The following is a 12,777-nucleotide window of genomic DNA, read 5'->3' as shown; positions in this document are numbered from 1 at the left end:
ATTTTACCCCTGCCACCTTCAGAATTTGAATCAGAGTATTCCAATCAACATTGGAACATTAGGCTATTCTAAGTTGGGTCCACGTCTCATAAGAACCTTTATTTGGCATTCACATTCATTGGCTTCACCAACTCTCTGCCACTGGTACTGCACGCAGAGTGGTGTGGAAGCTACTAAGGAAAACGAATATCTCGTAAAGAAGGTAAATTTTATATGGGTCAGAGGACACTCTAATGTTAAATACAATGAAATGGTCGATGATTTAGCAAAAACAGCCACCCAAAATGATGCTTTTATTTAGAAACACCTTATTGCCGTCATCCGACATGAGAGTATACTACAGTATATAGAAGAACAAAGTGCCAATAGAAAGACGAGTATCAATAATCGATATGCACAGAAGCGAATACTGTGGGAAAATACTACCAAACAGTCCCTCGTAACCCTGGTTCCACACAATAAACGCGAATAAAAATTTTATAAGTTCCATAATGTGCATGAGGTTTCATTACGAATCATTGTGTAGCCTCTTCACAGAAAATGCAGTTGAGATAATTCTTATTTTGAATATGATGGAATGATACTATGGGACATCAATCACTTTTTTTAATGTAAAGTGTACGCAAACCAGGAAATTGATTTCACACAACATTTAATCAGATCTCATTAACCATTACCAACCTCTATAGCAACTCTACAACAGTTATAAAACTAGTTGTGTAATTTTTAGATAAATGTAACCTTACTCTGTAAAATTTCAAAATACAGAGATGGCCTTCAGGCCAGAAGTCACAAAAAAATAAAATAAAAAACATCCCAACCTAAGTGTCACCCTCCATTTTTTTTTACTAATAATTTTATTTAGAGTTTTTCCTTATCCCCTTTGATCAGTCAAACATTCGTTAAATCGAACTCTCATTTATTTGAACCTTTTGTGCCTAGAACTTTGAATTTTTGACAGTCAACTGTATATGGCAACTTGACAATTGTTTAGATATGCATATGTGATTACAGTACATGGAATGGACTTGGTGGTTTGTATGCAATTGTTATTTGCTCTGCATCTGACAGTGACCAAGGAGGTTAATCCAGCTGTAACCAAACAAAGTATAGGAGCTTTATGTGTACAGATTACATTATTTCTTCAGAATTTCCTTCATTGAAGTGCCACAATTGTTCAGTCTCTTTCATCATGTGGGGGCTGGAAAAGTAGTTAATCTCGATTGTGCTACTTCATGTTACGAGGTTCAGGTAGACATATGTTGAGTACCCATAAGTTTTTCCAGGCAGGAAGGAGCGCCTGGTGCCCGGCAATCCGCCTGGCGGATTTGTGTCGAGGTCCGGTGAACCAGCCAGTATGTGGATGGTTTTTAGGTGGTTTCCCATCTGCCTCGGTGAATGCGTGCTGTTCCCCTTATTCCGCTTCAGTTACACTATGTCGGCGATTGCTGCACAAACAAGTTCTCCACCACCATTACTCTACCACACAAACATAGGGGTTACACTCGTCTGGTGTGAGACGTTCCCTGGGGGGGTCCACCAGGGGCCGAACCGCACAATAACCCTGGGTTTGGTGTGAAGCAGCGGAGGGGTGAAGCGGACTGTGGTAGTCATCGTTGGGTTGTGGACCACTGCGGCTGCGGTGGGGACGGAGCCTCTCCGTCGTTTCTAGGTCCCCAGTTAACATATAACATACAACCCATAAGTTGTGTTAATTCAACAATTTCAATTCTGTTGACAACTTTTATATGCTGGATTAACTTGCAATGTTCATGTCATTGATGTGCTGTCTATTATAACAAAGGCCAATTTCAAAAATAATTTTCAACACAAAATACTGTGCAGTCCTGTTAAGAGTCATTTTTGGCTAGATGTCTACTGCAATTATCTCTATTATACTGTCTCTCAATGCGTCAGTGTTACTAGATCCAAATTCACCTAATATTATTGACAATGAGTTGGCTAGTTAACAACTTATTCGTGAACAAAACACTATTTTCTAATGTATATAAAGTTAAACAGTTCCACCTACAAACTAGAACCGGTCCAACAATTATATTTGTATTCTGGTGTTATTACAGATTTTGACCAGGATGGAAAACCAGATAACATTAGCTTTATGATCAAGAGAATAAAGGTGCATACTTTAGATGCCTTAAAGGATCCAACCTATCGGTTCCCGTTAAATTACGGAGTTGAGAAGTTCCTGGAGCTTTTTTCTGGTGAGTACCAAGTCCTTTATTTGCACACCAAAGAAATATTATTTTGTGAAAAACATGCATACATTACTGGTCTTGACTATCAAGATGAGGCAAAAAGTCTTTCTATGTAAACACATTCAGTGCCCATACAAACACAAATTTCAGAAGTTCGACGTTGCAAACTATCATGGACTGAAGAACACTGCTGCAAGCAAGCAACACCATCTTTTAAGCACAATTTTATTTCACCCCAACTGGTTTCTGCCTAGGGCTATCATCAGAGGATTATTTCTTATGTAATGTTTTACAGTTTTATCCTGGAATATAAAAGAATTATGTGGCATACAAACACTTTTACATTGTAAAACTTTTGCAAACCACATAATTGCTTATTTTTTTCATATTACAGGACAAAAATGTAAAAATTAGTGCAAGAAATCCTTGCTGCCATGGATGTTTTGCCTACACCTGAAGCTAGTTACTAGTTACACGTACAATAATTATTGTTTTTGAAAATTGTGTGATTGCTTCTACCTAACTGACAGATCAAAAATTTGCAGAGGTCAAAAATATTTATAAATGACCATCAAATTATCATTTTTATTGAACTTCTAAGCATCCTAATTTACTTTCCTCTTCACCTGTTGCACAAGGGTACTGATTTCTAGTCTGGTGACCCTACAAGGAGGCAAAGTCTACATGGGACTTAATTTATACTTCTGGTGTCATTATTGTACATCTCACGTCTTGTGTGAAACTTTTTATTATAAGTGATAAATTTTGTTAAAGATCACAAGGTCCTTTAAGAGCTTCAGTTACTTACTTGATAAAATATTGATACTTCTCATTTTTGTGTAATGAATATTTTACTTTTCCTTTCTGATTTACATCATATTCCCCAAGACATTAATGAATGAAAGGTTTCCTTTTTTGTTTTGGTTATTTTTTGGCATCTCAGCAGGACTCGCACAGCCTGCATCATAATATGAGGTTTACCACTCTGAAGAGCAACATAGACATTGGGTTTAATTCATTGCACATCATCTTAAAGATAAAATTACAGTGGAATCATATGAGAAGTTGACATTCTCTTCCAACAAAAAGATACATAAAAATCGATTTATTCTGAAGGCTTTGAAGTAGAGCAGCAAAGAGCGTTTAATGTTGACCAGGCACTGCAGGGTATGGCTTCTAGCACTGTATCTGTTCATGCACCCAAAAAAAAAATATGTGACTGACATCTCCTTCTTCAACACAGTCGATCAGAGGGGAGCTGACCAGACTAATATGATGTAGTTGCTTCCTGTAACAGCTCGGATTGGATGCGAAGTGCCTCATAGTGTTCATGAGACTTTTGGAGCATTGATTTCTCTCAAGCCAGAGGTTAGGAAAACCACCATACTCACTTTGGCATAAGGTTTGCCTTTGTATTTGGAGTGTCTTGCCATTTCATACACATTTCACACAAGCAGACATATGTAAAGGCAAAGAATTTGGGCAGAGATGTCAGTTGAGGCGGAAGTACAGAGGCAAAGATGATGATGAATGACAGGTGATGTACGAGGGGCGGCAACTTGAAATTAGCGGAGGTTGAGGCCAGGTGGGTAATGGGAAGGGAGGATATATTGAAGGGCAAGTTCCCATCTCTGGAGTTTTGATAGGTTGGTGTCAGTGGAAAGTATCCAGATAACCCGGATGGTGTAACACTGTGCCAAGATGTGCTGGCCATGCACCAAGGCATGTTTAGCCACAGGGTGATCCTCATTACCAATAAACACTGTCTGCCTGTGTCCGTTCATGCAAATGGACAGTTTGTTACTGGTCATTCCCACATAGAAGGCTTCACAGTGTAAGCAGGTCAGTTGGTAAATCACGTGTGTGCTTTCACACGTGGCTCTGCCTTTGATCGTGTACACCTTCCGGGTTACAGGACTGGAGTAGGTGGTGGTGGGAGGGTGCATGGAACAGGTTTTACACCGGGGGCGGTTACAAGGGTAGGAGCCAGAGGGTAGGGAAGGTGGTTTGGGGATTTTGTAGAGATGAACCAAGAGGTTACGAAGGTTAGGTGGACGGCGGAAAGACACTCTTGGTGGAGTGGGGAGGATTTCATGAAGGATGGATCTCATTTCAGGGCAGGATTTGAGGAAGTCATATCCCTGCTGGAGAGCCACATTCAGAGTCTGATCCAGTCCCGGAAAGTATCCTGTCACAAGTGGGGCACTTTTGGGGTTCTTATATATGTCCTATTTACAGCACTTTATTATTCAGATAATTTATATAAAGAGTGGGCTAAAGAGGTACAGGTTATGGAAACACAACACATTGCCATGCCGAATACAGAGTAAGAAACCTGTTGGTTTTGAAACAACTTCCACTCATAACAGAATTGATAAATACATGTTCTATATGATTTTCTAGGGGATATTAAACCATTCTTCCTGCAAAATAGTGGCATTTTCAGGTAATGACAGTGGGAGTGAATACCAATCACCTACTCTTCTCTCCAAAGCAGACCACAAGGGGTCCATAATATTGAGATCTGGTGACTATGGTGGCCATGGGGGATCCCGTTTGTGGCCAAATATAACAGCTTTGTCTCTGTACAACCCCCGTACATTTTAATTTTCGTTTGAATTAGTAAGGATTCCCAATTTCTTGCTTTATGTCAGATGGGAGCTTCTTGAATATTTACTAAAAGAGTACATTACTTCATTTTCAACTGTGTATATTTCAGTTCAGCTGAAATACATTTTTATCATCACCAGCAAAGGAGTAAATATACTGGAGAGTGAGTGTAATGATTCCATATCCTTAAAAGGGCTTCTTCGAGAGGTATGCCTGTATCTTTACAGCAGGAGAAATGACATTCATTATTCCACATTAAAGTTGTCTTTAGCACAAAAAGGGGTACACAATGCTGCAACTAAAATTTTTGATAACACAGATATAAAATGGGCGACAAACAGCAAAATAAAATTTGGAAACAAACTTTAAAAGAATTTTTGTTATTGTAATGCATAAAAGGTGGTGGGTAGGAATTGCTAGCTCACATTTGTGTATTTTAAAAAAAACATATAAATGCTCACCATGTAGCCATAGTTACAGATTAACTTGTGATGTGAATGTAAAATGACTCATTTCACGTCATTAAGATTTAGCGTGCAAAATGATCCACAGAACATGAAACTAACTAAGTAATAATATTCTCCCTGCTCACTTCTGCCGAATGAGCACTTCAGGTGCACAGTCTCGGAAGATAAGTCCATAAGGCGGAAGGGAGTGAAAATGTACAAAATGAGCCAACATTCGTGCCTTGGTTATCCACAATGATTAAAGAGTAAAGTAGATGTTGCTGAAGAGGTGAATCTGTCAAGGCACATTACAGCTTACATAGCATTCTGTTATTTACTACGATCCATTGTGTTTCCCAGAGGAGGACTACGATGCCTTCTGCCTGGCCTACATGTTCACCTACCGAGACTTTGAGATGGGCACCTTGGGCCTGGCATGGACAGGTGACCTCAAGAACGCTGGAGGAGTCTGCGAGAAAAATGGAGTAAGAGCAACACAGACATATCGAGACTTTTGTACATTGTTATTAATATTGTTGCTACTAACAGCTTATATTTGAACAATTGCATTTTACCATGAACTGTGTTGCAGAACTTGAAAATGTGTGTCCCTTCATTCTCTCTCTCTCTCTCTCTCTCTCTCTCTCTCTCTCTCTCTCTCTCTCTCTCACACACACACACACACACACACACACACACACACACACACACACACACACACACACTTCCACTATTAAGTTTATGTTAGCTGAATACAGATTTTACTAAATTATATCAGTGTCTCATGGTTTCAGTATCATAATCTTTGCTAAGTATCAGAAATGCCAAAGGGATTCACTTTATTCTGCACAAGAGAGCATACCAGAGCGTATGAGATCTTGCCAAAATCTTGTTGATGCCATAAATTGAATCAGAGAATACTGATTAAGAGTTTTCAGAATACTCACCCTTCACTTGGAATGTTATGGTGTAAACATAATTCATTTTTTTCTGAACTCCTGCTCGCATTGTGAGAATGGACCAATTAGTACCTAGATGTATAAAATAAAATCTCTTCCCAATGGCACGATATTAGTTTTCGCTTCATATTATGGGTGTTTCGCGAGAAACTATGCTGCTGTTAAATTAATACAAATAACTTGCAGCACTATCGAGGAAGCATGAAGAGTCTCAACACGGGGATAGTGACACTGCTCAACTATGGCAAACACGTACCACCAGCTGTTTCGCACGTCACCCTCGCTCACGAGATTGGACACAACTTTGGTTCTCCGGTAGGTATTGTATTTTGTTTATTTTTCTTGTGCAACCTGTAATGACTCTGTTAAATGTAAACATTATGACGTCAAATGTCATAGAAAAATCTTATATATAAAAAATCAAATATACAGGAAACAAAACCTTTCAAAAAATTTCTACAAGAGTGTTTCTAAAAATTATTTTCAACTATTTATTTGTTCAGAAAAAATTAATGTGGGAGGAACCTACTTTCAGTAGTTTAGGGACTTTTGCCTTGGATACTGATAGCATACTGAACTATAAAACGACTTTTATTGCTCAATTTCATTCGGGAGGGACAGTGAATGCCCATCACTTTAATATCCTGTGATGGCTCTGTTGGCTCGGATTAGACAGCAGAGGTGTTACACCAATTAAAGACTGTGTTAGGATAACTTTTTATCTCTCTTTTCCTTCAACCTTTTCAAAAACTCTTTCATTTTCTCGGAATGAATTCTTTTTCTCTCATCTGACTGAGTGCAGTTGTTTTTCCATAATTTTCAATGCCACAGGGTCCACAGCTGCAATGAATTTATTGAAAGATTTCTCGAAGCCTTCAGCTCTTTATTTCATGTACGATTGTACAATTTCAGGCTTAGGCCATTTTCAAGTATTTTATGGAGGATTTTTTAGTAGTGGATTGTCATGTAAGTCGTTGCTCCTAGGTAACATCATGTTACGCTCATAAAATAAATCCGGTATGTTCACACTATTTTAGTAGCGTGTTATTCTCGCACCCAGTACGTTGTCCTCTGTGGCGCATGTTTGTCAGAAAGAGGGTATTGTCAGAAGTGCCCCAGGAAAGTGAGATGGAAACATTGTTATTTTCTTTATACACAAATGATCTGGTGGTCAGAGTGGGCAGCAATCTGTGGTTGTTTTTGCTAAATAATGCTGTGGTGTTTGGGAAGGTGATGGAGTTGAGTGAGTGTAGGAGGAAACAACATGACTTAGACAAAATTTCTAGTTGGTGTGATGAATGTAAGTTAATTTGGACGAGCAGCAAAAACAATCTCGTAATGTTCACGTACACCATTAGTAGTGTCATGCTTGACACTCGTACCTTTTAAATATTTGGGCACAATGTTGCAATGCGGTATGAAATGGAATGAGCTTGTGAGGACTCTGGCAGTGAAGGCGACTGGTCGACTTTGGTCTAATGAGAGGATTTTGGGAAAGTGTGGTTCGTGTGCAAAGATGCTAGTGTGACCTCTTTTTGAGTACTGCTCGTGTGTTTGGGATCTGCACCAGGTCAGTTTAAAGGAAAACATCAAAGCAATTCACAGTTTGGTTGCTACCAGTATGTTTGAACAACATGCAAGTACTGTAGAGATGCTTTAGGAACTCAAATGGGAATACCTGGAGGGAAGGTGATGTTCTTTTTGATGAACACTATTGAGAAGATTTAGAGAACTGCCATTTGAAGTTGACTGCAAAATGATACTACTGCTACCAACATTATTTTGCCTAAGGACCACGAAAAAGGGCTCGTATGGAGACACGTAGTAGTTTTCCCCTCATTCTACAGGAGTCGTTCAATAACTAATGCCCCACATTTTTTCCTCATAACATATTTATTGTTAAGAGTCAGAATTTGATGACACTATGCATCAATATGTCTTTTCTATGTCCTATTTTTCTACACAGTCTCTGTCACGTTCCACGGCCGTACTCCAATGTTGTGGAATAGTATGTATTCCCTGCTACTTGTCCTGTAGGCGTAGAGCCGTGTCTTCACTGCTTGACTGACACTCTCGTCATCTTCAAAGTGTGTTCCCCGTAGAGAATCTTTAAGTGGCGCAAAGAGATGGAAGTCCGAGGGTGCCAGGTCTGGAGTGTAGGGCAGATGAGGCAATGACGTCCAACCCAGCACGGCTGATCGTGGAGCTCTGTTCCTGCATTTCCTGAGGCTGTAACTTTCTTTACCCATCGCTCAACTGTACTCCTAACAACTGCAGCGTAGCCATCCACTGCACACAAACATTTATGGATGTTCACCACGGTTTCTTTTTCTGCACACAAGAATTCAATAACAGCACTCTGCTTGTAGCGTGAGTCGTATGTGGACGCCATTTTGACACTGTACTACAGCTCTGCTACATCTGCCAGAACAGTTCAAAACTTCACGAACTCGCAGAACAAACATCAAATGCGAAGCACCAACTAGGACATTTGTCTATGTATATTAATGGCTTTAAAAAATGTAGGGCATCACTTTTTGAATGGCCCTCTTATTTGCAAGTGGAACAGGAAAGAAAATAACTAGTAGCGGTACAGGGTACCCTCCGTCAAGCACCATATCGTGGCTTGCAGAGTATGTTGCACTAGGGAGCCCTTACACATCCTCCACACAGCCACCATGCAGTTCCCATATTTTTTGAATCCTGAAGAGACATTTGTGGCAGTCGATTTGCTTCAGGTGAAGTGGTGCATGCCTGGCTACAATCGTGGTTCTGTAGGCAAGTTCAAACATTTTTCCATGAAGGCATTTATAATATTGTATTAATATTTATGGTGATTACTTTTGAAAACATAAACAGTTTCCTTACTTTTTTCCATTTGTCTTGTTTTCACTTGACTGCAACTTGCATTTTGTTTTTTCAAATGATATTTAGAGACATACAATTTCTGCTGTTTTCTTCAAGAGTTTCTGTGCTGTTTGAATGTCCTGACATAGATCTGCCAAGTCACCTGAAAAAGATAAGCAGTCTGACCTAATATTGGTTGTTCCTAATTTGCTTGGTTTGGCAATTTTAAGCTCTTATTTTAGTTTCTGCCATTCTTGGATTATTTTTTCAAAGATGTAGTTGAAAAGTGGTGGAGAGAGTGCGTCACCTTGTCTCTCTCCTGTTATAATTTTAAAATACTCAGAAAATTCTCCTCTGTATTTTGTCTTAGATTTTATACTGTTTAGTGTTTCACTAATAATGACAGTGTTTTTTGTGCTCGGTCTTTGTTATTTCAGGGCCTGGAAGAGGAACCTGTGGTCCAATGACTCCTAACCCTTTTTCAATACTACGAAAATACAAACCACTTTCTTATTGTAAATTTTTTGATACTTGATACCTGATAACTAGTTTCAAAACTCAAATACATTGTGGGCAAGATCTTTTTGGTACAAAACAGCTTGATGTTCACCAACTGTACATTCAAGTTGTTGTTGTCCTCAATCCAGGAGAGACTGCATTAGATTTTTTTGTGTGATAGGAATAAGACAAATCTATCTATAAATATTAACATCCATTCTTTCTCCCTTTTTATGTAGTGGATGTATAAATGCAATTTTCCGGTAATCCATTTTTTTTTTCAGTTTGTTTTACATGTTCAGTGTAATTCCTTTTAAGATTTTTGGCCACATGGTTTCCATAGTTTTGCAATAACTCTGTTTTCACCAAATGCTAAGTTATTTTTTAACCTTTTAATTTGTCTAGCAATTTCCTGTTCTTTTGATGTTTGTGAATATGGATTGCTCTGTAAAGCAGGGATCGGTTGACAGAGTACAATGCTGCTGCAAGAACTAGTGTTTTGGAGCGCAGTGTTCAGTGCATATTGTTAAAGATGTAGCTCCACAACTTATGTTCCCTATTTATTCCCATGTTGACCTAACGACATTGTCAATTACAGTTGCAGTGGGCACAGGACATTTGAGATCGGACTGTGGATTAATGGAATTATGTCACCCCCACGGTCGCATCTGGATACACTGTCATTCAGGCGAACGGCTGCTCGAAAAGTGCACCACGCCACGGGTGCAGGCTGTTGGAGGCAGTGTTAATATAGGGGACATTCACCTGAGCATCCGTGGTAAAAACTGAAAGCACCGTGGCCGTTGTGGACTATGTAAACATTACTGAGGAAAACCTGCATCCCTTCACACTCGATGTCTTCTCTGATGACAATAACGTGTTCTAGTAGGATAACTGTGTCAAAGGCCAGAATTGTGCTACTGTTGTCCGAGACAGACACCAACGAACTCACTTAGATGTCTCAGTTGCCAAATTCGCCTGATATGAATGTGATGGCACAGATCTGAGATGCTGCTAAGTGCCAACTCCACAACCATATGTCACTAGATCAAAATTTACAGGAATTTTGTGACCTGCATGTAGATATTTGGTGTGACATACATCTAGAAACCTACCGAGGACTTGTTCGATCCGTACCACACAAAATCACTGCCGTATTGCCTCCCAACCGACACACTGTTAAGTAGGTGGTCATGTTGTTTTGGCTCACAGGTGTATAATTCCACTGCAGTGAGAACAATAAAATAATATGTAGTTGCAGTATCTCTGTCTGTCAGTACTCCCTCTTAGATCTCTCTCAGTCTGGAAGTACTTTCACTGTGAACACTGTTGCCTGGCTTTCACACCTCAGTATCTTCTAAATTATTTGCAAGTTTTACATGAAGAAATAACTCATACTCTTTGGACATGTAGCTTTCAGTCCCTGTGATCAGAAGGAGAAAAGAACAATGTGGCACAGTTGAGAACATTAACTGCTAGTTGAGGTGGTAAAAAGTATTATTAGGTGACCAGCCATATTGTCATACATTTCTTACCACTTCCCTAGATTGCTCCGATGAAGTCTAAGTGCTTTCATAACAGTGAGAACATTACGATTCTGTTCTTAATGATCGTGCAATCTGTAGCAGTGTTCCTCCTCTTAATGATCATGATGTTATAACATACAAGAATGATTACTTAGCAGCATCCGAAACTGGACTAGACCGACAGAAATGATGGATACAAATAATGAGGTTGGAAGCAGCATTTCCTTTCTCAGGAGTGAAAGGAAATAATTGACTCTAATAACTAAATACAGAAGCTGAAATCAACCTTCTTTCTCCCACAGTGTATGCCTTCCAGACTACTCTAAAAATTGTTATTGATACTTTAATTATTCTAGTTTGCTCCCTTATAAACTTTAGAATTACTCAATGCTCTACTGACGAACTAAATCTGTTTGGGGTCATCATATTGACTAGATTTACATTACAGAAACCCTTGCATAATATTTATTTTGGCTTTTAGTGATTTACCAGTAAACCTGTGATTCTTTAAAGCTTCGAACTCCCACATATGTATAAAACAGCTTCAAACATTTCATTATTTTAAAAATGAGTTACGTATGGTAAGTATTTGCCTATAAGCATGTAAGTGAGGAAAAGTTTAGGAAAGGTAATTTGTGCATTCCAGAGTTAAGCAAAAGTTAGTTTTTCAAATGTCTCAGTGCTTATGACATCTTATTTCCTGAACAATATGTGTTGTATAATGATATAATTTTGCAGGTACAATAAGTCATATATGTAGATAAAGTATGCTTTGTTTGAAAAGGTCATATATTGAACGAATGAAGTCCATGTATATTTGCGCACAGTCAGTCACGCTACTTCGAGACAAACACAGAGTTTCTAACTGTAATATTTGTCTTATTGTGTTAAACTTATAACATAAGTTTATACCTCTTAATGAGTACATTCTGACAGCTTTTTAAATTTGGTCAGTAATTATGCCAAGTAATGTAGATTGAATATTTGTTCCCTCTATCCAGCAACTGGCACTGGAGGGATAGTGCTTTAGTAACCTAGATGGGGAAAATTATACATTATTAACAGATGTCTCAGATTGCATTCCAATTGTTCACACACCCACCAGGTTAGCTGAGGGTGTTAATCACCACTTCTAGGACACAGGGATGCTAATCTGACCCGGATCGAGTGTACTTTACAGTTTAACGATGAGTGCTTGTGAGCTGGCCATTCCGGCTGTGGTTTTTTGGTGGTTTCCCACATCCTACAAGGTGAATACTGAGCTGATACTTGTGTCCCATCTCAGACACATGCTACGTAAATATTTAGAAAATGTTTTCACATTTGAACAAGTGATTCGCTCTAGACGCAGCCAGGTGGAGTACACCAGCCAGATGGACTACACACATTCCATCCTGGGAGATGAATATGAGAGTAATGACTTTAGATGTTTAGTCTCCTTAAGCCTATAAACAGCAGCAGCAGCAGCAGCAGCAGTGTTTGTGTAATATTTTCTCAAATAAATAAGAAACACAGAATTGGTATCTTCTGAGTTAGATGTAGGAAATGCCTGAATAATCAAAGCAGGGCTTGCCAAATGAATATCAAGTGGTTTCGTCTCATTTATCTGACCTACAGAATGGGGCAAAAGTCTCACTGTTGTAAAAATCACAACCAATCTCATGTACAAATGATA

General features: G+C 39.0%; 1 protein-coding gene across 1 annotated transcript in view; it reads left to right on the top strand.

The window, feature by feature from the left end:
* The window catches only part of LOC126214871 (disintegrin and metalloproteinase domain-containing protein 10), a 409,342-nt gene that overhangs the window by 328,040 nt on the left and 68,525 nt on the right, over window positions 1-12,777 (top strand). Inside the window, exons 7-9 of the mRNA XM_049941518.1 lie at window positions 2,082-2,222; window positions 5,633-5,757; window positions 6,418-6,546. Coding sequence (XP_049797475.1) covers window positions 2,082-2,222; window positions 5,633-5,757; window positions 6,418-6,546 — 395 coding nt within the window. The remainder of the gene's footprint in view (window positions 1-2,081; window positions 2,223-5,632; window positions 5,758-6,417; window positions 6,547-12,777) is intronic.

This window comes from Schistocerca nitens, chromosome 12, assembly GCF_023898315.1.
Source record: "Schistocerca nitens isolate TAMUIC-IGC-003100 chromosome 12, iqSchNite1.1, whole genome shotgun sequence".
NCBI lineage: Eukaryota > Metazoa > Arthropoda > Insecta > Orthoptera > Acrididae > Schistocerca > Schistocerca nitens.
The sequence above is the reverse complement of the archived record's forward strand: the minus strand, read 5'-3'. Positions and strand labels throughout refer to the sequence as shown.